Source organism: Lepidochelys kempii, chromosome 2 (assembly GCF_965140285.1).
Source record: "Lepidochelys kempii isolate rLepKem1 chromosome 2, rLepKem1.hap1, whole genome shotgun sequence".
Classification (NCBI taxonomy): Eukaryota; Metazoa; Chordata; order Testudines; family Cheloniidae; genus Lepidochelys; species Lepidochelys kempii.
The window spans coordinates 192,466,202-192,486,724 of record NC_136381.1 but is presented as its reverse complement, the minus strand read 5'-3'; the positions used below and the strand labels follow the sequence as shown (position 1 = coordinate 192,486,724).

At 38.9% G+C, this 20,523-nt stretch overlaps 1 protein-coding gene across 11 annotated transcripts in view; it reads left to right on the top strand.

Moving 5' to 3' along the window:
- Positions 1-20,523, top strand: part of ATP2C1 (ATPase secretory pathway Ca2+ transporting 1) — an 81,738-nt gene that overhangs the window by 21,444 nt on the left and 39,771 nt on the right. For 8 of the 11 annotated variants that reach the window (XM_073333254.2, XM_073333252.2, XM_073333262.2 and 5 more), the window contains 7 exons: positions 1,598-1,714; positions 4,648-4,737; positions 7,393-7,428; positions 9,491-9,552; positions 10,241-10,349; positions 17,312-17,467; positions 19,586-19,654. In XM_073333254.2, coding sequence (XP_073189355.1) covers positions 1,598-1,714; positions 4,648-4,737; positions 7,393-7,428; positions 9,491-9,552; positions 10,241-10,349; positions 17,312-17,467; positions 19,586-19,654 — 639 coding nt within the window. Of the gene's footprint in view, positions 1-1,597; positions 1,715-4,061; positions 4,152-4,647; positions 4,738-7,392; positions 7,429-9,490; positions 9,553-10,240; positions 10,350-17,311; positions 17,468-19,585; positions 19,655-20,523 lie in introns of those variants that run through there. The other 3 variants (XM_073333261.2, XM_073333255.2, XM_073333257.2) reach the window with 3 other exon arrangements.

Below are 20,523 nucleotides of genomic sequence, written 5' to 3'. Positions count from 1 at the left end.
GAGTCTGCTAAGATTGGTCTCAATGTTTCATGGTCAGAGACAAAGCTACAAAATTTAGGACCAGGTCCACCCATGACTCCAATCTCTTTGAACAACGAAACCATCGAATAGGGTGACCAGATGTCCCGGTTTTATAGGGACCGTCCTGATTTTTGTGGTGGGTTCCCCCCTTCTTATATAGGCTCCTATACCCCCCAATCCCCTGTTTTGATTTTTCACACTTCTGTCTGGTTACCCTATCATCAAATCAGTTCTATACTTACCAGCTGCTCTAATTCTCAAACAGCAGTTCTCCATAGGATTGGAATCGTAGCATCTCCCATGAGCCGTTTACAACGGATGTGGAATCAGCATCATAGTATGACAACTAAGTTCAGGATTTATTTGAGCTGTATCCTTCCCATACTGTTGTACAGCTGCGGAACATGGCACTACGCTGCTCAGACTGGTTAAAACTGGAGGCTTTCCACACAATGTCAACATTGTATATTGGGCATAAACTGGAATGACTTCATCTGTAGTGCAGATGTTTATGGTCACTCGGGCCTACAGACTGTAGGGGCCATTGTCTGCAGGCAGCGCCTTATACTTTTTGGACATGTCACAAGGATGCCATGAGACATTCCAGCAAATGCTGTTCTCTGGGTGGCTTGTAACATCCAGGATAAAATTCCACCAACCAAGGGGTGGAGGGGGCACAGAAGCAGACCCCCTATTACATGGGTTCATCAAGTCTGTTCCGATGTTGGACTCTTAGGCCGTCAAGCCTTTGCAGTTGCACAGGAACAGACCAAATGGCGAACGATTGCTACAACTGACTGTTTAGCTAAGTGTTGAAGAAGAGGATGAGTGGAGGAAGGAGGACTGGGAAAACGGCATGAGGCTGAAGCAGCCTCATAATTCCTTATTCATGGTGCTAACTCTGACCAGGTTTTTGTGTCCATAAATCTTGGGTCAACTTTCAGGGCACATGGTCTTTTGCTGCTGCTTTGATCCCAAAGGTGCTCATGCTCTCTTCATTAATATGAAATGGATGGAGTTTTTGGCCGGTAAGGGACCAGTACTTTCAGAATATGATCTCTCTAAAAGTGTTGACAAACTGAGTCACTAGGCCCCTGACCTAATCCTCAAGAGCCTGAATGCTGAATACATTTTGACAATCTATCTGGGTGGGGTGAGTGGGTTCTGCAGAGAATGTGTTATGGATGTGGAGCAGCATCCTGTACTATAGTGTTTCATTATATATATCACTACAAAAGTTTTTTTTCTCCTGCTGATAATAGCCCTTAATTGATTAGTCTCGTTATAGTTGGTATGGCAACACCCATTTTTTTCAGTGTGTGTGTATCTTCTGCTGTCTTTTCCTGTGCATGCATCCGATGAAGTGGGTTTTAGCCCACGAAAGCTTATGCCCAAACAAATTTTAGTCTCTAAGGTGCCAGAAGTACTCCTTGTTCTTCATAGTGTTTGTGGGCTCTTTTGTATATAAAAAGCATAACTTTTTGCTGCTGCTTGTAACCCCCCAATTTTTTATCTCCTTATCAGTATGTGCTATGTGTGGAGTCAGTAATTGCACATTCTCTCCATGTTCCAATAGGCTGATCTTCAGAATGGCTTAAAAAACTCTGAAGTTTGTCATAGGCGGACGTTCCATGGATGGAATGAGTTTGATATCAGTGAGGATGAGCCACTATGGAAAAAATACATTTCTCAGGTGAGTATGTGGCATTCTCAAGGCACTCAGGACTGAGTGTCACCTTGTTACCCCTCTGACATCAGCAAGTGGGAGTCTTGCCTGTGCTTGGTGGCACCCAGCCAGCCTTTCAGTCACTGAAGCACGCGCTTCTGGGCTATGCCAGCCCTGTCTTTGCCTTGCAGGTTAACAGTAGGTACACCCCAATTCCTGAAGTCCCCTTGAATTGCTCCCCTGTAATATACAGCCCCTGACACTGGCTGCTTGCAGAAATCCCAGATCCTCTATACCCAAAGGTACAGTTTACCACTTTTGCCTTAAATCACCACTCCTGTAAACTACACAGCACTTGTGAGCACTCATAGTAAAACAAGAACAGGTTTGTTTGAGAGAATAAAGATTTGACTAGAAATAAGTGTGTGCTGGAAACACATAGGTACAATAAAAATCACAAAACATGAACCTGGTTCTATGCTTATTTATATAATTACCTTTCCTATCTCACAGTAGTGCTCCCCCCAATTAAAAAAAAAATTCAGAGCCGTCTGGTTTCCCAAGAACCAGGATCCAAACATTAATGAAAACACTCCTGCTCTAGAAAGGGTTTCTCAGTGAATGCATTGAGTGTTTCTCCTTCCTTCCTCTGTGCTATACTGAAAACAGCCTTTTGATTCTATTCACAAACAGGGTAAACCCTTGTCTTGTTTTATAGTTCCTTTTGTTTATCTTAAATTGTTTTGATTGTTTGCAGTTGTCTCTGATTGAAAGTTTTAGTGTTGTGCAAGTCTAAACAATTGAGTCTTGCATTGCACCACTGGCTAAACAGGGCAGGGTGACACCCCAAATGAGCTGTCACCAAGACACATTATCCCCGGTGACTAATTTAATTCAAAGTCCACAAAGCATGTTTTCAATATAAATACATTATTCCTTAAAATATCACCCATGTATACATATCACAATAATGATGAATCCTGACCAGTAATGAGCTTTCTGTAGATACCTTTATGAATAAATATCCTGTATGTGTATTTGGTGTATTGAGTTTGTCAGATCTAAAGTGCAAGTTGCTTGTAAAGAACACCTTTGCTTAGAAGCCCTTGTCAGTTGTTTCCTCCACTTGGTTTTAATTTTTAGTACTTTGTAAAGATTGTTCTCCACTTTCATGGCCTTAGTACAGTGATCAGTTAGGAATCTGTACTGTAAAACAGTTGGTTTATATATTGTAAGGCCTTTTATTATTTAGCAGTACTCAAAGGTCTTAATTAGACATAATTTGTTTCTGAATCTCGCATTCATGAATGAGTAATCTAACCAAACTGGAGCTGGAACAATTAAGAGTTCTCTGGAGGCTAAAATGTGAACATAAATCACCCCCTCTAGGTGATCATATATAATTCCATATGTGTCTTTGATTGTTGGGTCAATGTTTGTGCCCTGTGTAAAGTACAGACCCCATGTAGATAAGACAATTAAAAAAAAAAAAAAAAAAAAAAGGCAAGCCTGGGGAATAATGCACTGGTGTGAGGACTTCACCGCAGTGTAAAGCAGTGCTGTCAGATGAAGAGCAGCATTTTTCATGTCAGCCTTGGCTTGTAGGTGTGTGAGCCTAAACATTTCATATGAGTGGTGCAGGAAGGTTAGTTCTTTCCTTCCTTTCTCCTCCATAGGTCTACTGCAGCAGAGTACTCATCCTCTTCTCCCTGGCCCAAATCACACAAATCCCACACTACACACTTTTCTGGAACAGCATAATGTTTACAAGACTGGCCAGTTTGTTTCCTGAAACTTGTCAGAACAGCAGACTGTTATATATTTCACTGAGAAATGAGAGGTGGTTTAGGTTAGAAAGAGTACTGTGCTTGAAGTTACACTAGAAGCATATTCAATCCTCTGGTTTTGGTGGGAGTGGGAAAGGCTTGACTCACTCTTCTCCCTCACCCCCATTCCCCATGTACAGCTTTGGGGGATTCTAGTAGTGCTTGTAGCTTCCACCACATGGAAATCTAGTGTGTTTTGAGGACGTTGACTTCCACAATGAAACACCAGATTTTTTTTAACTACTGTCAATGCTTTCTAGAGAAACTTCCCACACACAATGGGCAAATTCTCTCCTACCCTCATTTTAAGTCTTGACTTCATTGAACTAGAAAAGGGGTTGACCATGTCCAATAACTAGTGGCACCACAGCATTATTTAAAAAATTAATAGTAGTAGACTGTCCTAAGCTATCGAAAATAAACTTTAAATTTCAATTAACATATCTATCTGCTATGGACGTACTTCTCTAACAAATTGCTGATGGCCACGTGGCCTTTCATAGTCATGTGCCCTTAATTTAGGTAGTGTAATCTCTGTTTGGACAGGTGGCATTTGACTCTTGTCTAAAAAGAAGAGTAAAACAAGAAAGGCTCCTATAGATCTGAAGCAAGCATGATGTGTATCTAACAAGAAATCTGTATGTACTATAAAATAAGAAAATGTGGATTGAAAACTAAATGCATATTTCTGCCTTGACACCGCAAAGTAATGGGAACCAAGTTTCTTTCCTAATTGTAAAGCATTTTAATCCAGTTCAAACATTAAGTCTCAATATAAATCAGTCTTGTTTTAAAAGGTAATAAAAACAAATACAAAAAAATTACTCTCATCCTGGGAAGACTGAAATCAAGAGATTTCCATATCCAAACCCACTGTCTTACATACTGTTAAGAATTTCTGTATTCCCCCAAGAGAGCCATTCAGGTCCCTTGAGAGAGTAAAGTTGTTCACACTTGTTTTAGCAAAATCTGTTACCATTTGAAGACCTGTTTCTAAATCACTCATCTAAACAAACTTGGTTCAGTTAGTTCAACTTGACCCAAAGGCAACATATCAAACTTGCTGTGAGAGAGAGAGTTTATAGTCACTCTTCCAGAGTGTTGCTGAATTACTTTTCCTTTTTTTACTTTCAGTTTAAAAACCCCCTTATTATGCTTCTCCTGGCTTCTGCAGTCATCAGTATTGTAATGCATCAGTTTGATGATGCCGTCAGTATCACTGTGGTAAGAAACTGAAATTTGCCTTGTCTTTGGGTTTTACTTTTAAAAAATGGGTATTAAGTTCCAGTAAAATGGCAATTAGCTTGGAAAACACTGGAATATTAAAGTTAATGTGCACTGTATCACTCCTTTCTAACATACAAGACAAGTTGCATGCTGCTGTTCAGTAACAGCCTATTCTTAATTGCAAATGGAAAATCTTTTCCACAATGTACAGTTAATAAAACTAGATCTTACGTTTGTTAAAATGTTTGACCAATATATTGACTAGCTCTCAAAGTATATGGACAAAACAAAACATTTACTAAATTAAAACAAATGCCAGATGAACTAAAATTACTGAAGGTGTCTGACATGTTTTATTGCTACCTTGGCAGTTGCAAACAATCTGTCTAGTATTCCCCTTTGATAGGGATATATGTTCCAAATCTTACTGACCTTCAATCCTAAATTGTGGCTGCATTACGCAATTGAACCATATGTCCTATCAATGACCTATTAAGAGACTCCTTGTTTGTATGTTAAGTTCTTTGAAAGATGCAATCTAGAGTCATCAGCATCATAAAAGTACATTTCAATCTTCTTCTTTTCATCTAGCCAGAAAGAGCGGAAGATGATGCTACCAGAAAAAAAAATCTTTATAGAAGTCTGTAGATAAGAGTGAAATAAGCAATACACTAGTGGGCCAATAAAATATTGCTAATTAAATCTGTCTGTCTGCAGTAAACAGGAAATTGTCACTTTTAGTGAGTTCAAAAAAGTGGTGTCCTAAATATGTTGTAAATTGTGATATAAGGTGGGTGAAGCGGTAAGTTTTTTTTTTTTTATTGGATCAATGTCTGTTGGTGAGGAGACAAGCTTGAGTTCTCTCAGGTCGTTTTCAGGTCTGGGAAAGGAACTGAGTGTTACAGGGAAGATAGTGGCCGATTAACACCTCTGCGGTCAGAAGACAAAAAGAGAAGGTTAGTGGTTACAGATGGCTTATTACAATAGAGTCTCTGTTTTGTCCATTATTTTTTCTAGCAGAATATTAAGCTCCAAGGCCCATCTTTTGAAAATGTTGTGCAGGTTTCTTTTCAGGATCAGGACTGAAAGGTCAGATATACAGTGTTTGCTTTGTGAAAAGTGTTCACGCTCAAGTGTTTTTATCTTTTTTTCCCTATGTTGGCTCATTCAAGAGTATGAGGGTGAAACTAGACAATCACTACAGTTGTTAGGGCATTTAGTGCATTGGATGAGGTGCACCACACGTTGAGAGATGTGTAGGATCCACAGTTCTTTTTGGGGGTGTTGACCATTGTAGTAGTGGAGATATGTCTGCAGGTTTTGCATCTGTTCTGGTAAGGTTTGGTGCCACTTTGTGGTGTTGTGTCCTGGTCTGTGGGGAGTTGTTTGAAGGCCAGATGTGGGGGTTCAGGAAAGATTTCTTTCAGGATGGGGTTCCCATTGAACATGGGTTCCAATGTGGGTTGGTAGGTGTGCAGTCAGAGGAGGTTTTGTTTGTTTTGAAGCAGGTTCTCTTGGTGTATTTAGGTGGCTTGTTTCATGATGTGGGATACTTCTCTGGTGGTATCTGTTTGGCAAAGGTGAGTCAAGGTGTATACGCTAGACTTTTTCTCCTTGGTGCACATTCTGTGATATTGGAGTGCCTGGCTATAGATAACTGATTTCTTTGAGTTTCAGATGCCTACTGGAACTGCAAAGATAGGTGTGGTGATCTGCGGATTTCTTGTTTGTGGTTGTCTGTAGGGTTCCATTGTTGAAGCAGACTGTGGTGTCCAGGAAGTTGATGCTAGTGTAGGAGTGATCCAGAGAGAGTTTAATAGAGAGGTAGTGGTGGTTGAAGTTGTGGTGGAAACCTCTTAATCTTGTGGTTGCTAAAATACGCTCTTCTGGAAACTGTTGGAGAGGCTTTGTAATAACTTTTTAGATGAAAGTGCGGAAAATCTATCCAGCCCCTTAACTTTGAGTAACTTGTCTGTAATAGCACACAGAACCGCAATAAGAATCAATACTGCTGGAGAGTAACCATGCCATGAAGGGGTGTAGAACATATAAATTTCACACTAAAATATACAATGCTTTGTTTACAAAACCAGCATATACTCGTATATCTCAAAAGTGAGGCTTAAATATAGTCCTTAGAGTAGTTACATAGCTCTTCTGGTTGCAAAGCTGTAAGTATCTATCTTGGTTTTTTTCCCCAGTAGTTATAGTACGTAACTCCAGCACTTTTGTAATCCTCTTTTCATTCATATAGATATAGGTATAAATGAAAAGAACATGACCAGTATACCAGCTGGACTGTGTACCTCTCCGGTATCTTTGTGTACATCTGCCTGTTGCCACCTTTTTAGAAATGTAGCACAAACAGCATTTTTCCCCAAACTCTGAATCTCCTTGTTCAAAACATGTATCTGCTTATGTGCTTGAAATTCACATTGTTTCTCTGTAACCCAATTTTATGAAGGCTTTAGATGTTCCCCAACATAATGATAAAACTGGTATAAGTTGCTATGTTCTTAAAATAATCTATCTGTTTCAGGTAGTATGGCTTTATGTGTACTGGCAAATATAACTAAGCTAGAGCTAATATGACTGTTTACGCTACCTGATATTTGGAATTTCAAAAACGTAACTGCTTTTATTTCTGTTCAGGCAATACTCATTGTTGTTACAGTTGCCTTTGTTCAGGTAAGAACTCTATTTTGCCAACTTAAATCACATTAGTACTTCATATAAATTCTTCTTCTATGTAAGCAATTGCTGTAGTTTTCCTAGGGATATTGTGCAGTTGTGAATGGCAGAGAAGATTTGTATGTTTCTCAATTTTTTTCATAACAATCTTATATCTTGTCTATAAACAGTACCGCTTTAATCAGTGTAATAGTTTAGTGGTACACTTACCCAGGAATAGCTGTGTCCACGCTATGGGGGTTGTACTGCTTTAATTACATTGGCAAAAAATCGCAACACTAATAGTTACAGCAGTACAAAAAACACTCTTGACTACATAGTTTCTTTATTTTTTTGAGCGACCACAATAGGTTTGTCTTAACAGACTGGTTAACTTCGAAGTGTGGACTTCCCTGGCTGTTTCAGTGCAAGTTATTTTTTCACTGAGCAGATACCATACTGACTCAAGCACTTATTTTCCAATTTATGTGGACATCAATGTGCAGAGCAGTCTTCATTTTTTATCTTGAAAAAGTTGACTGAAAAAATCATACTTAAAGCATATTTTTATTGAAAATTACATACAAAATACAAACCTGAGTTTTTGAAGCATCTGATCTCCAAAAGTGTAAACTATCTATTTTTGTAATCCCAGAAAATGGACTAGTTTTCAACACTGTAATTCAAACACAAGAGTAGTTCCAAAAATAGCATCTGAGCTGAGAACCATTGTGAGAAATTTCAACTCAGAAAGTTTCAGTTTAAACTACTGAAAACATGAGCTTACAATGAAAGGACTATCTCAGCAGTAACTTAATCTTTGCTGGAAGCATTGCTCTAATAAGAGCAAAGTACTAAAGGATAAAGGAAGGAACCTACAGGATTCTTTCACAAAAATTGCATATAGGCAAACTAGCAATATATTAAGATTGTGAGCTTGTCAAGGCTCGCAGTATACTTTTGTCTTTTACTCCTGAGAAAATTCTGCGCCAAAAAATTCTGCAAAATTCTGCATTATTTTATTTGTCAAAATAATGCAATATAATCACACCAGTTTCAATTATTTTGGTAATTGATGTAAACTAAATACAGAAAAAAGTGACCAGTATTCAGCATTTCCAGAACACATGAAAGTTAAGTTACAAATACTTGGTAACCAATACCCTGCATTCCAGTTGTAAACCTGGTTGGCTACTTTGGAAAGTGCTTGGTTCTGTTTGTCCTGATGTTTTGATTGCTTAATAAACATTTTATTTGCCCTCCATTTTTTTTTTAAATGGGTAAGTAAAACAGATCCTGAGCTGTAATATAACCCCATTGTGCCACTCAGGCACAGGAAAAAAGCGAGAAGGCACAAAGGGAATCCTCAGCTAGGAAAATCTTACTGTCATTTACAGTAAGCCTCCTTTACACCCCCTCTGGCAATGTAAAGGAGCCTTAAAACTTTTACACATGTTTTATGCTCCTAGGGGAATCGATTAAGAATGGAACATTAACAACTATGCAGGCAGGTTGCTACATTTCTGCTCTGCCTCAGGGGACAGAGCCTGCCTCACGCTTACCTCCAAACAGCCCAAAGCCCTACCTCTCCATACCTGGCGAGGCACAATAGCAAGTGAGGGGGCAGTCTCTCTCACTCCTTCGTGCACACACCCATTTCGCGCGCCCCCCCATTCCCTGCTGTGACTTGCACTCTGCTGGCTGCTCTGGGTGCTTGCACAGATGTCCCCAGGTTGACAGGGAAGGAGCTCATGTTCCCCTCAGATTTCTTTGCTTCCCTATTTTTTCTGCAGGGGATCAAAGAAATCTGCAGACTATATGAATTCTGTGCCCCTGCAGTGGTGCAGAATACCCCCAGGAGTAGTCTTTGCAAGACCTAGCAGCTTCTGGGCCTGATTTGGGTTCTCTGGGTACCACCTTTAATACGTAAGGCTGGCTTTAAGTAGTAGGTGCAGGTTTATAGAAAAAACAAACAAAAAAACCCCTCCACCCCTGTTGGTTAGTAATCTTTTCTCTCTCATTTATGTGGTCAGTTTCAAAGGCTTTCTCTCCTCTAATTGCATCTTTTATTTCACTGCAGGAGTACCGCTCAGAAAAATCCCTCGAAGAGCTTAGTAAACTTGTACCTCCCGAATGCCACTGGTATGGCGCCTTCTACTGTTTCAGACTTAATTTAAGTGACAAAGCTGGTTACGCATTAAACTTAATCTGCTGTGAGTGTAAAGGCACTTCAGGGAAAAGCTTCCTGCCATTTACATAACCCTTTGATTTCACATTAGCATGTCAAATTGTTACACTATTATAGAGCATGCTAGAGGAAAGGATTTCCAACCATAAGGATAGTTAAGCACTGGAATAGGCTCCTAAGGGACTTGTGGAATCCTCATTATTGGAAGTTTTTAAGAACATGTTGGACAAACACCTGTCAGGAATGGTGTAAGTTGGATGCAGGGGCTGGTCTTGATGGCCTCTCAATGTCCCTTCCGGCCTTACATTTCTATAATTCAATGGATCTGACCTTAGGAATAGTTCATTTTTAAAGCTTTTTAACTTAAGCATAAAAGATCATCATGTATCAAGACACTTAGAATGGTGCAAATCAGGTTGTTTCACATCACAGTAATATAAGGACAATCTTGTTCTCAGTGTCCTTGTTTGAAACTAAGGTCTTTGATTGTAATGCAGTGCTAATCTTCTTAGAATCAGTTTTGTTTTTAATCCTGCCTGTAGTAGTATGTAGTAGGGATTTCTACCCCAAACAAAATACAGGGAAGTAATTCTTAAATTGATGATGCACTGCCACTTTTGATTATATATTTGTTCTCCACAGTGTACGTGAAGGTAGGGTGGAACACACACTTGCCAGAGACTTAGTTCCAGGTGATACAGTCTGCCTGTCAGTGGGAGACAAAGTCCCTGCTGATCTACGCTTGTTTGAGGTATGTGTTTAGAAAATTGTCTATTAAAATTGGTTTGGAGGGGGAAGGAGGCAGGAGGGACAGAAAAGGTAAATGAAAACATATATACAGAAACAAAGATTATTATTGTCTAGTGGTTAAAATACTTTGTTTATAGAGAATGCTAGTGTTTTATTTCAAAGATTAGATTTTTGGGGAGTGTGTGATACACATACATATAGGTGGTTATTAGTTTTCCTGTAACATTTGTGAGGGAATTGGGAGGACCTGATTCTAAATACCCTTTCAATTTTTACTCCTATTTACTGACTTAATTTATTAGTCAGTTAAGTACTTTCCCTAAATGCATAAAATACAGCAAGTTGTGAAATGATTCAGACTGGAAAATAAAATGATCATCAACCATCTGGCAGTTGTTTGTAGCTGATTTTGATTTTTGTTGAATCTTCCCTTATATTAATCTTATTGGTTATAACTTAAATGTTCCAGTTTGTTCATAATTGAGTATTTAAGACATTATAGATGCTTATGTAGTTGTGCCATTCTATTTTATATCCTTTGCATCAGAAATATAATCTATAAAATTGCCTAGTTCACTAAATATCTGACTTCTAACATGAATATGAGTAGCTGTGTTTAGGTGGTAGCAATAACACTGATCATATTTATAAATCCTCCAAACACCACAAAAAGTGGGATGTATGTTCCTTTTGCTGTCTGTGATCCTTACTTCCCTTGAAGCTGAAAGGTGGCATGTTCTTAATATTGGTCTCATCTCTGGTGTTAAACATATTGAATCTATTTTCCCATGTTAAGTATCCTCACACCACCTTGTCAACTGTCTAAATGGGCCATCTTGATTATCACTACAGAAGTTTTTTTTCTTCTGCTTATAATAGCTCATCTTAATTAGCCTCTTACAGTTTGTATGGCAACTTTCTTGTTCTGTGTGTGTCGTCTTACTGTATGTTCCATTCTGTGCATCCAACGAAGTGGACTGTAGCCCATAAAAGCTTACGCTCTAATAAACTTGTTAGTTTCTAGGGTGCCACAAGTACTCCTGTTTGTTTTTATATCTGATGTTAGGCATTTTGAGGTTGATGATAATGTCAGGGCTCTCACATTAATATTTTCAGGACTCTTGTTGAATTAATTGGAAAAGTCTTAGAAGCACTTGCTGTTTGTTAATGCAGGTTTTTCTATGCAGTGTCCTGTCCAGTTGCCTTTTGAGACTTCTTTTGAAAAGCTAGTATCAAATATAGTTATTAATCTACAGTGCATTTTTTCATTGCTCCTGTCTTATCTGTCATCAGCTCCCTCTGACCCACTGTCAAGCCATGGCTTCTTTTGCATTCCATAGTCTCTACCCTAATGCAGCATCTGTTGTGCAGCATCGTATGTTCTACAGAAGTGGCATAAAAACATTGTGTTTTTTTTTGTTATGCACTTTCCCCCGATAACTGTGTTTTTGCTGTTTTTGTTGTCTCACTCATAAAATTTACAGCATGTTGTGGTAACACTACTTGTCTCAGCACCTTTTCTGTTCCCAGAGTTGCACCTTCAATACAATCAGTTATACGTAGCAATAGGCCAGATCAGTGCTTACCACCTTGAGTTTCATAATTACTGATGCTCTTATTTTCCAATGGTTTTCTAATGATAGCCATTCTCCTCCATCAACCATTATAACACCTCCCTTTCCAACATGGTTGTGGGGTTGTATATGTATGTCCTCTCCTGATTCATACTTACTGGGTTCTAAATGTCCCTTCTCAGAAACTTGAGGGCCAATTTAGGTTTTTTGTGGGATAGCTGACCAGCTTAGTATATATCCTGATGGTACACTTGACTTGGACTCTTGTTCTGAACTGTTTTTTTTACATTCCTGATGTGGCAGAGTACAGTAGATACGCTCAGTTTTAGCATAGGTACAAAGGCATGATGGCTGTAAACTACTAGATTCAAACTTCTGAATTTCATACAAAATTGAAAATTTTTACTTTAGATTCGGTGTTAGAGTTGCTTTAAGCATTTTGACAAAGTTAGAAGCATTTGCAAAGTTCTAATTTTGGGCTGAGATTTTGTTCTTGATTTTCATTCTGAAAGCAAAATTTTAGCTTTTTTGCACATGAAAAGTTAAGCCCTTTGGTTTTTTGCAAGGTTTTTTTGTTTGAACCATTCTAGTGCTTATGCAATTTGAGGTAGAAAATTGAAATTTGACAAGAACCCCTAAGTAAAACCCTTCAGTGGTTTTGTGAAAATTTGTTCTGACTGGGCTACAGTAAAGGATATTAAAACATGAATTTGCCAAGTGCACTGGTTTTTATTATGGCTTTACTAGTTTCCCAATGTTCCGTTGGCATAGAGCATGTGTGCATAAAAAAACTGTACGGGGGTGAAGGGAGGCAAGGAAATTCCAACAATTTTTCAAAAGAACAGATTTCAAACTGATGACTCAAAGCCAGTGAATGTCAAAGATAAGGTTACCCATGTGAACTTAGGTCTGCCCCCTTTTCTGTATCTGTCCCAGTTTGATCTTCAGTTATTTGATCACAGATATTTTTTTTCCTTATGAGACCCCTGCCTCATTTGTCATGCAGGTTGAACAGTGAATGAAACAAGGTTACGTTGTGAATGATGCAAGAGTCCTGCAGAAAATGACTGTGGGCCAGATTCTGTGCTATGTCCAGAAGTGCTTTACCTGGTAGGGGAGAGCAAGTGTGATTTTGGGTTGTCTGTGCCCTTGGAATTCTGGGTCACTGAAGGGACCAAAATGGAGAATGTAAGCATTCGTTTGGGTTGCCCTAAGTAATGGCAGCTTACTTAATGGCCTGCAGCACAAGCTAGAATGGCTGTAGCTGTGTGCAATGTAGGTCTGGATCTTTCCACTCTATCTGTATCCCTACTTCGAGGCTTTTGAGGTGCTTAGAATCTCCTTTGGAAACTCAATGCGGTGCCTGTGCCAAAGGTATTGGCCCACAAGGAGCTGTGGGAGACTTTTCAGCTCATTTTCACTGGTGGGGTTGCAAGGTGGAAGCTGCAAGGGGTAGAATCCCTCTGTTTTCTAGATAGGCTCTTGTGTGCCAACGGTCTGTCAGATGTCCTAGGGTCTAAAATTGGGTTGAAATATCCACAGGAAACATGATTAGAGGCAGACCATGTAGAAAAGATTAGATTTATTGCCCTCTGTACAGATCACCCACCAACTAGGTCCTCCAAAAACACTTAAGTTTATCCTAAGCATTATGAATAGTATACTTACAAAGTGAGAAATGCACTGTTTTTTACAAAAGAATATAACCATGTTGGTTTGACCGCTTCCAAAAATAATTAGCAGGTGGGTAAACTACATGGTCTGGGTAGTTGAATCCCAGATAGTGTCTGGCTGGATTTAGGAGATATGCCCTTAATTGGGATTAGCTTTATAACAAGTGTGTAAATCCAAGATATCTGAATTTCTGCTGAATAGGAAGAAACACTTAACTATTCTCTTCAATTTCCTTAAAAATGAAATGGACAACTTTAACAGCCTGCAGACATTGTCAAAGGTGGTTTGCTCTTTGTTGATTTCTTTGCATGCACTCATGTAACAAAATGTTAGGATTTGTGTATATTAGTTTTTCTTCAGAGGGATTGTAGACTGCTTCTGATCAGATATATTCCATTACGTAGAAAATGGAAACATAACTACAGCTGTGTGCACTGTACTGTATTGGTTTTAAGTAATTTGTCTAGCTTCTGTCTGCAACTCAGTGTTAGATTCTTTATTCTCTATCAAGACAGTCACTTTTTTTTTCCAGCTGCCTTGAACCAATGGAAGTAACTTACTGTTAAGCTTCATAGGTGATTTCTGGAGAAACAAAAGACTGCATTTATTTGCATTGCATGACCATTTAAAAAATTAGCTTTGCAAATACTCGGAGTATAAATAGTTTAAAAGCATATTCTTGAGTTCCAATATTCCTAGCATGACCTTTTTAACAGAGGTTGCAGTTGTACATGAGCATGTTGAGGTAAGGGCTTTTTGGGATAAGATCAAATCTGCTTGACTTTAATGACCTCCCTTACATGTATTTGGATCTCATTGAGAATGAGGCTTATTTTATTAGATGCTTAAGACTTCCACTAAAGGTATGCATATGTCTAAGAGTTTATTCTTAGCCCTTTGTGTCTACAGGATTTGACTTGTTTCATTTATAAAAAGCATTGCATTGTTTGTATCTTAGTAGACCTTTTGCTTGTCTTGTGCTTTTTTTAGATGAAGTTTAGTCCAATTCCAGCTAGTCTCCTAGATCTATATGGGCCTATCCTTTCACTTCTGTTCTTAATCAATGACAGATGTGTGTTTTTCTTTTAAAAAAAACACAGTAACTGGTTATTTTACAGTTAAAACCCTGGGAAAAATCATTTTGTTGATGACACGTTAGTGTTCATCTGCACAGCAAAGTAGGCCAGTCTAAAAATGTGTGGAATTTGAAGATGCAATATAAACATGTAGTCGACTTCATAATATCTTAGCATTATTAGAGAAACCTCTGCGAAGATGTGACTGCTTAAAGAGGTTTCTTTGATGCCCTGGGATTTAGACCAAATTAAATGAAAAGCCCACAGTGTGAATCTACATTAGATGAATATGTGGCTTTGCAACTTATTTGTAGGGAAGTGACACACACAAATGATCTAATATATTAGAAGGGTCCTAGAACAAAATACCTAGTTTCTTGCTTGATCATGTATGTACATACATGCATATAGATAATTGTCATATTTTCCTTTTTATTTATAGATATTCAACTGAAATTGCGTTTGCTCTGACAAAACTCAATAAGTTAAACCTGAATGAGGAATATAGATTTAGTGAACTGCCTGTTTTTTAGGTGATTGGAATTAAGAGTAGGTTTTAGAAAGGTTATATGCCTTAACAGTACTAGTCAGAGGGGGAGGAGGAATAGAACAGTTGAAAAACTAGTTGGTTTCAGAATATTTAAACAGCTTCTAAATCTTCAGTCTAATCTTCTAGTTGATGACTGTCTTAGAAAACTGCAGAAATTAGAGTTAAGCAGTATTTGTCCTCTAAAGCATTTCAGATATAAGAAAAAAGGAAAAATCTTTACTGAACTAACTCCCACAGCATTTGCTGAAAATCTCATTTTTCTAAAACGTGAAATTTGAAACTGCCTTCACCCTTTGTAATCTCTATATACTAATGAGCTATCCACGTATTTAATGCTCTCCAAAATCAGAATGTAACCCTGACACATAAAATATTGCATATTACAGTTCAGGCTTCAGACAAAATATCTCTTGGGAGTGATTATTTAAATGTTTCAAAGTCTCATTTTTAAAGCTGAACAAGGAGACCAATGCAGTTTGTTTTTTAATTCCATAGATAGACTTGAGGTACTCTACTGTTTACATAAAATAGTAGCACTTTCTGTAGCTGTTCAATTCTACATAGATTTTATTGATTATGATTGAAAGATTAGTTGCAGTTTTTGACAAGTGTCCCTTTTCCTTTATTGATACAGCATCAACATTTTAAAAATGGGCACTGCCCTGGTAACTATTTGAGAGAATAGCAGGAAATAGAAGGGATATGGCTGATCACAAAGCGCTTTAGTAAAGGTACCATCCTTTTTTAATGTTAACTACATTTTTATGTAGTGATCTATATTCATCTTGCTGTCCAGCACTGATAAAGAATACTCAGTACATTAAAAATGGCAACATTTTTATTTTTGAACTGGAAATACCTGAAATGCTGTGATCTGCCACAGCGTTAGTTGTTTTGAGTGCAATTCAATTGGTCCATGTTTACCTTTGGAAAGACCTCCTTTTGATGAGTTTAGGTGTTCTGGTGAAGGATCTTCCCATCTGTCCTTAAACACTGTTCCTCAGGTAGCTGGCTAAATGTGTAGACTGATTAGGGAACACCATTTATTTGTAATCTATTTAATCAACATCCCTTTACAGAGTGATTACAATCAGGGGAAGACTAGAGCAGGGTAGTCCTTTGTGATTGACTTCTGGCTCATTAAAGAGGCCAGAATAACTCCCATTAAAGACCATGGGAAAGCCTTTAATGGGAGTTGGATTTGACACCAAGACCGTTCTAGGTGATGTATTTTAATATTAAAAGACTTCTATTTTTTGCTTTGCACTACCTTTATTTCTTTACCCCATGTCTTAACCTGTCTTATTTTTCTTAATACTAATTCTTCCTCTTTCTGCCAGACTCATTCCTGAGTAGTTCTGCTGATTAAGGGAATCTAGACTAAAGAAACATGATTGCATAGATGAAAATGTATCTTCTGAACAACAAGGCTGCCTTGACTATTGACAGGGAATGGTATTTTTTTTCAAGAAATTAAGTGTGAACAAGCACTTTAGGGAACAGGATTCTTGTTAGGAGTTGAAGAATGAAGCTAAGAATTGTCTCATAGGTGAGAGTGAAAGGATGATGCAGCTGTGCGTATGTACTTGCAATCCTAATCCTTTTGGTTGGTGGTTGAATGGATCACACTAGCAGCCCTTCTTTGGGTGGACCAATAGGGATACTAGGGTTTGGGAATCCAGTTGGTAGTGGTTTTAATAAAGACAAGTGAATTGCATCCTCACTTATAGTCAGTACTGTGCCTCTGCAGTTTTTTCCAAGCTGTTAGAGTATCTGTTTCTTTTTCTTCTCAAGTTTTCCTCTGGTTTAATACCTAGGATCCCAAAGACTTTTGCATTTATTGAACTGGAGGATACATTCTGTACAACAGCTTATTCATTTACTTAGTTTTCAACTCATTTCATTGATTATAAGAGCATGTTTAGTTAACGTGTAATTTCCTTACACACACAGAATACATTTTGTTTCTAAGAAGGGAATCTGGGGGAGAATTTTTAACTGTCTCAGCATTCTGAATACTTTGAAAAACTCAGTGCTGTGCAGATGGACATGAAGCTTTTTACTTAGTCAGTATGTTTTGTTCCCAAAGGCTGTGGATCTTTCTGTTGATGAATCTAGTCTGACAGGCGAGACTGCTCCTTGCTCTAAATCGACTGCTCCTCAGCCAGCTGCTACCAATGGAGACCTCACCTCCAGAAGCAATATTGCGTTCATGGGAACACTGGTTAGATGTGGAAAAGCAAAGGTAACATCATATTGGTCGAGAAGAATGTACTGCACATCTTAATTATTTCTAAGCTGTCAGATCTACTTTAAAGTTCATCCATCTATTGACAATGTAGCTTAATAGCTGTACAATATTTACATTTTTCTTAGACCAATATTTAAAATGCATGACCTTTTGTAATTAATATAGAAATGTTTAACTACCTGATGTACTATAGCAGAACTTTTTTTTGTAGCTTACTTCAATTACTTGGTTCCAATGACCCGTAGGGGGCAGAAAGTACTAAAAGGGGAGTGTCTTTTGTGGGGGGAAGGCGGTGGAAATTGGCCTGTGAACACCACAAGGTCTCCCACATCGCATGAGCACAAGGCCCATCTGCAAAATTCCAGGTCTTTTTACTTTTGGGAACCATTCCTTTCAACTGCACTGGAAACCAACCACTGGGGGTGCCAGCGACTAGCTTGGTCATACCCCACCCATATTGCCTGGCATCAAAACTCTTAGTGATCCATTCCCTCACATTCCAGAGCCAGATGTCTCTTTCCCAGCGTCATCCCTGAAAAACTCAGGCCAATTGTAACAGGTTTCCCTATGCTGAACCACTAGTCTCTATGAATATCTTGGTAACCTCATGGTTCACATTCTTCTGGGCCTTATCCCCAGGAGTCAGTTCATCAGCTCTTTGTCAAATTTGCTTTCTGATCAGACCATTCTTATGTCTGGCCACAATTGCTTGATCAACCCAACATCCCTCTGAATTCAACCCCTCCGGTTGACTACAGTGCAGGCCCCAAGATCATTTTTCTCCAAGGTGAATAACCAGGACTTTAGGTGGGTGCTCATTGTTCAGAATGCAGAAAAGGCATGAGCTGATCCCACGTGCCCCTCCTCCCCCGCCCCCGATGCCTCTCCTGCTGAACCACTGAATGTGTACAGCTTTAGTCTTGAAACTCAGCTGCAAATCACCTGACCACCTTCTTGTGGGTCCAGTGTGCTATAGAGAGCTGGCAAATCCAAACATCAACTGTGTTTTGGATGTCCCCCTCCCCGGGGGGGGACATAAACCTTTAACAATTCAATTTCCAGTGTCCTGTAGCCTGAACCTTTTGAGACAAAACTCGCTGCTGCCAAAGTTAGCCAGGTGGAGACAAAAATGGGCAAACACTTTTTACATAACTGCAGCAAACAGCCTCCTGACGAGATATCAATCACCCTTGTACAAGTAGTGGGCCTGGCTCCTGATTATATATTGCTAGGAAAGTTTTAACTGCCCTTATGGGACACTGGTATTCATTCACACCTTCCCAAAACACCACGAAGACCCCTTTCTTGTTTTGGTCTGTTTTTGAATACCCTAAGTGCAGTGACCCTGCTCTAGGTGACAGCCATATGTCCAGTAATTCCAATACCTGCTTGGGCCTGTCTGCAGCTGTTTGAGGCAGCTCACTTACCCTGAATGCAGCTGGAATGGAACAAAGAGACTCCCCATGGCCCAGACTACAGTTTAAATTAATGAAAGGGGAGGGTGAGGGAACAATTGACTTTCTCCTCTGCTGGCCAATGAATGGCTAAAGCAGTAGTCCCCAAATTGTGAGGCGCACCCCCACCTTGGGGGGTGCAGAGGAACGTTCGGGGGAGGGGGTGTTTATGGTGGTGCGCCACCCAGCCTTGCTCTGCCCCGGCCCCCTGCTTCAGCTGATGGGGGAGGAGACTCACAAACAGGTGTAAGGGGGGGCATGAGGTAAAAAGTTTGGGGACCACTGGGGTAGAGCCTCTAGAGGGGGAGGGGCCACCCCTGCATTCCTAGTGAATGCTATCCTCCTTTCTGCTGGGGCTGTCCCAATCACTGCTGCTCCTATCAACTTTTCTATCCATAGAGGCAGATGGGTGGCATTGTATTCATTGAAATATTACCTGAGAAGTTACTGAATACTTCAGCAGAGTGTACAAAAGGCTTGCAAAATGCTTTGCAAAAATGCTTATCCGGCTTGTCCAGAGCACTGAGAAAGCTTAAAAAAAAAAAAAAAATCAGTACAGCCAACTAGTCACTATTTGATCCATAGACTGTAAACAAATTGTCAAGAACCATTAACCGTTGATACAAAGTCTCAAATTGGAATGAATTTTATTTTTTAGGGGATAGTGATTGGAACTGGAGAAAACTCAGAGTTTGGGGAGGTTTTTAAAATGATGCAAGCAGAAGAAGTAAGTATTAATACTTCAAGCACAATACACTTTTTGTAAATGTAAATACTTCTTTCCACCAAAAATTTTGTTAGTGGAGCTTGCATTGGTATTTTAGCACAGAAATTTGGAAACAAACCTTTTTTCTTATTGGTGTCACTGTCTTTTAATTTTTCTTGTCTTACACGAAAACAAGTCTGAACTCAGAGCATGAAAGCAGTAATTGAATTCAGATCAGCAAGCTAATCAAAATTGATGTAAAATGTGCAGATAATTGAAATAAGATTCTGAACTTGTTAAAGATTCATTGCTATGCTAGAACAGTTCTTAGAAAAATATGTGGAAATGCATTCACTGGGAATTGTTTCTATTTACATTAAATCGTCCTAATGCTCATCATATAGGATGTAATGGTTTCATAACTTGCTGAACAAAGGTTTTCCAGAGAAATGACCAAAAATCATGTCCGATATGGTGGTCAGAATTTCTTTAATCCTTTTTGGCTAAAGGGTCATTGTCAAGACTGACTGCAGCAAAATGTATATATCTTTAAATTCCTTTTTAAAGCACAATTTTCTTCAGAGAAAAATTACTTTCAAAAGTCAGCTTGCCCAAACAAGGGGCTTCAAAAGAGAAACGTGTGTGTTTAAAATCTGGGCAACCGGCCAGAAACACAACAGTGCTGCAAGGTTTCTCCAGATTAATGGATTATTGTCATTGTGCTCTGCTTGCCACTTGGTGTGGGGTTGAGGGGGAGAAGGAGGAAATGCCTTGTATTGAAACAAAAAAAATCCTGAATTTAAAAAACTTCAGAAAGGAGGATTTCATAAGTGATGTCTTTGCATTTGTATCTCTTCTTTTCTTTTAATTTAGAAAAACAAGCCCCCATA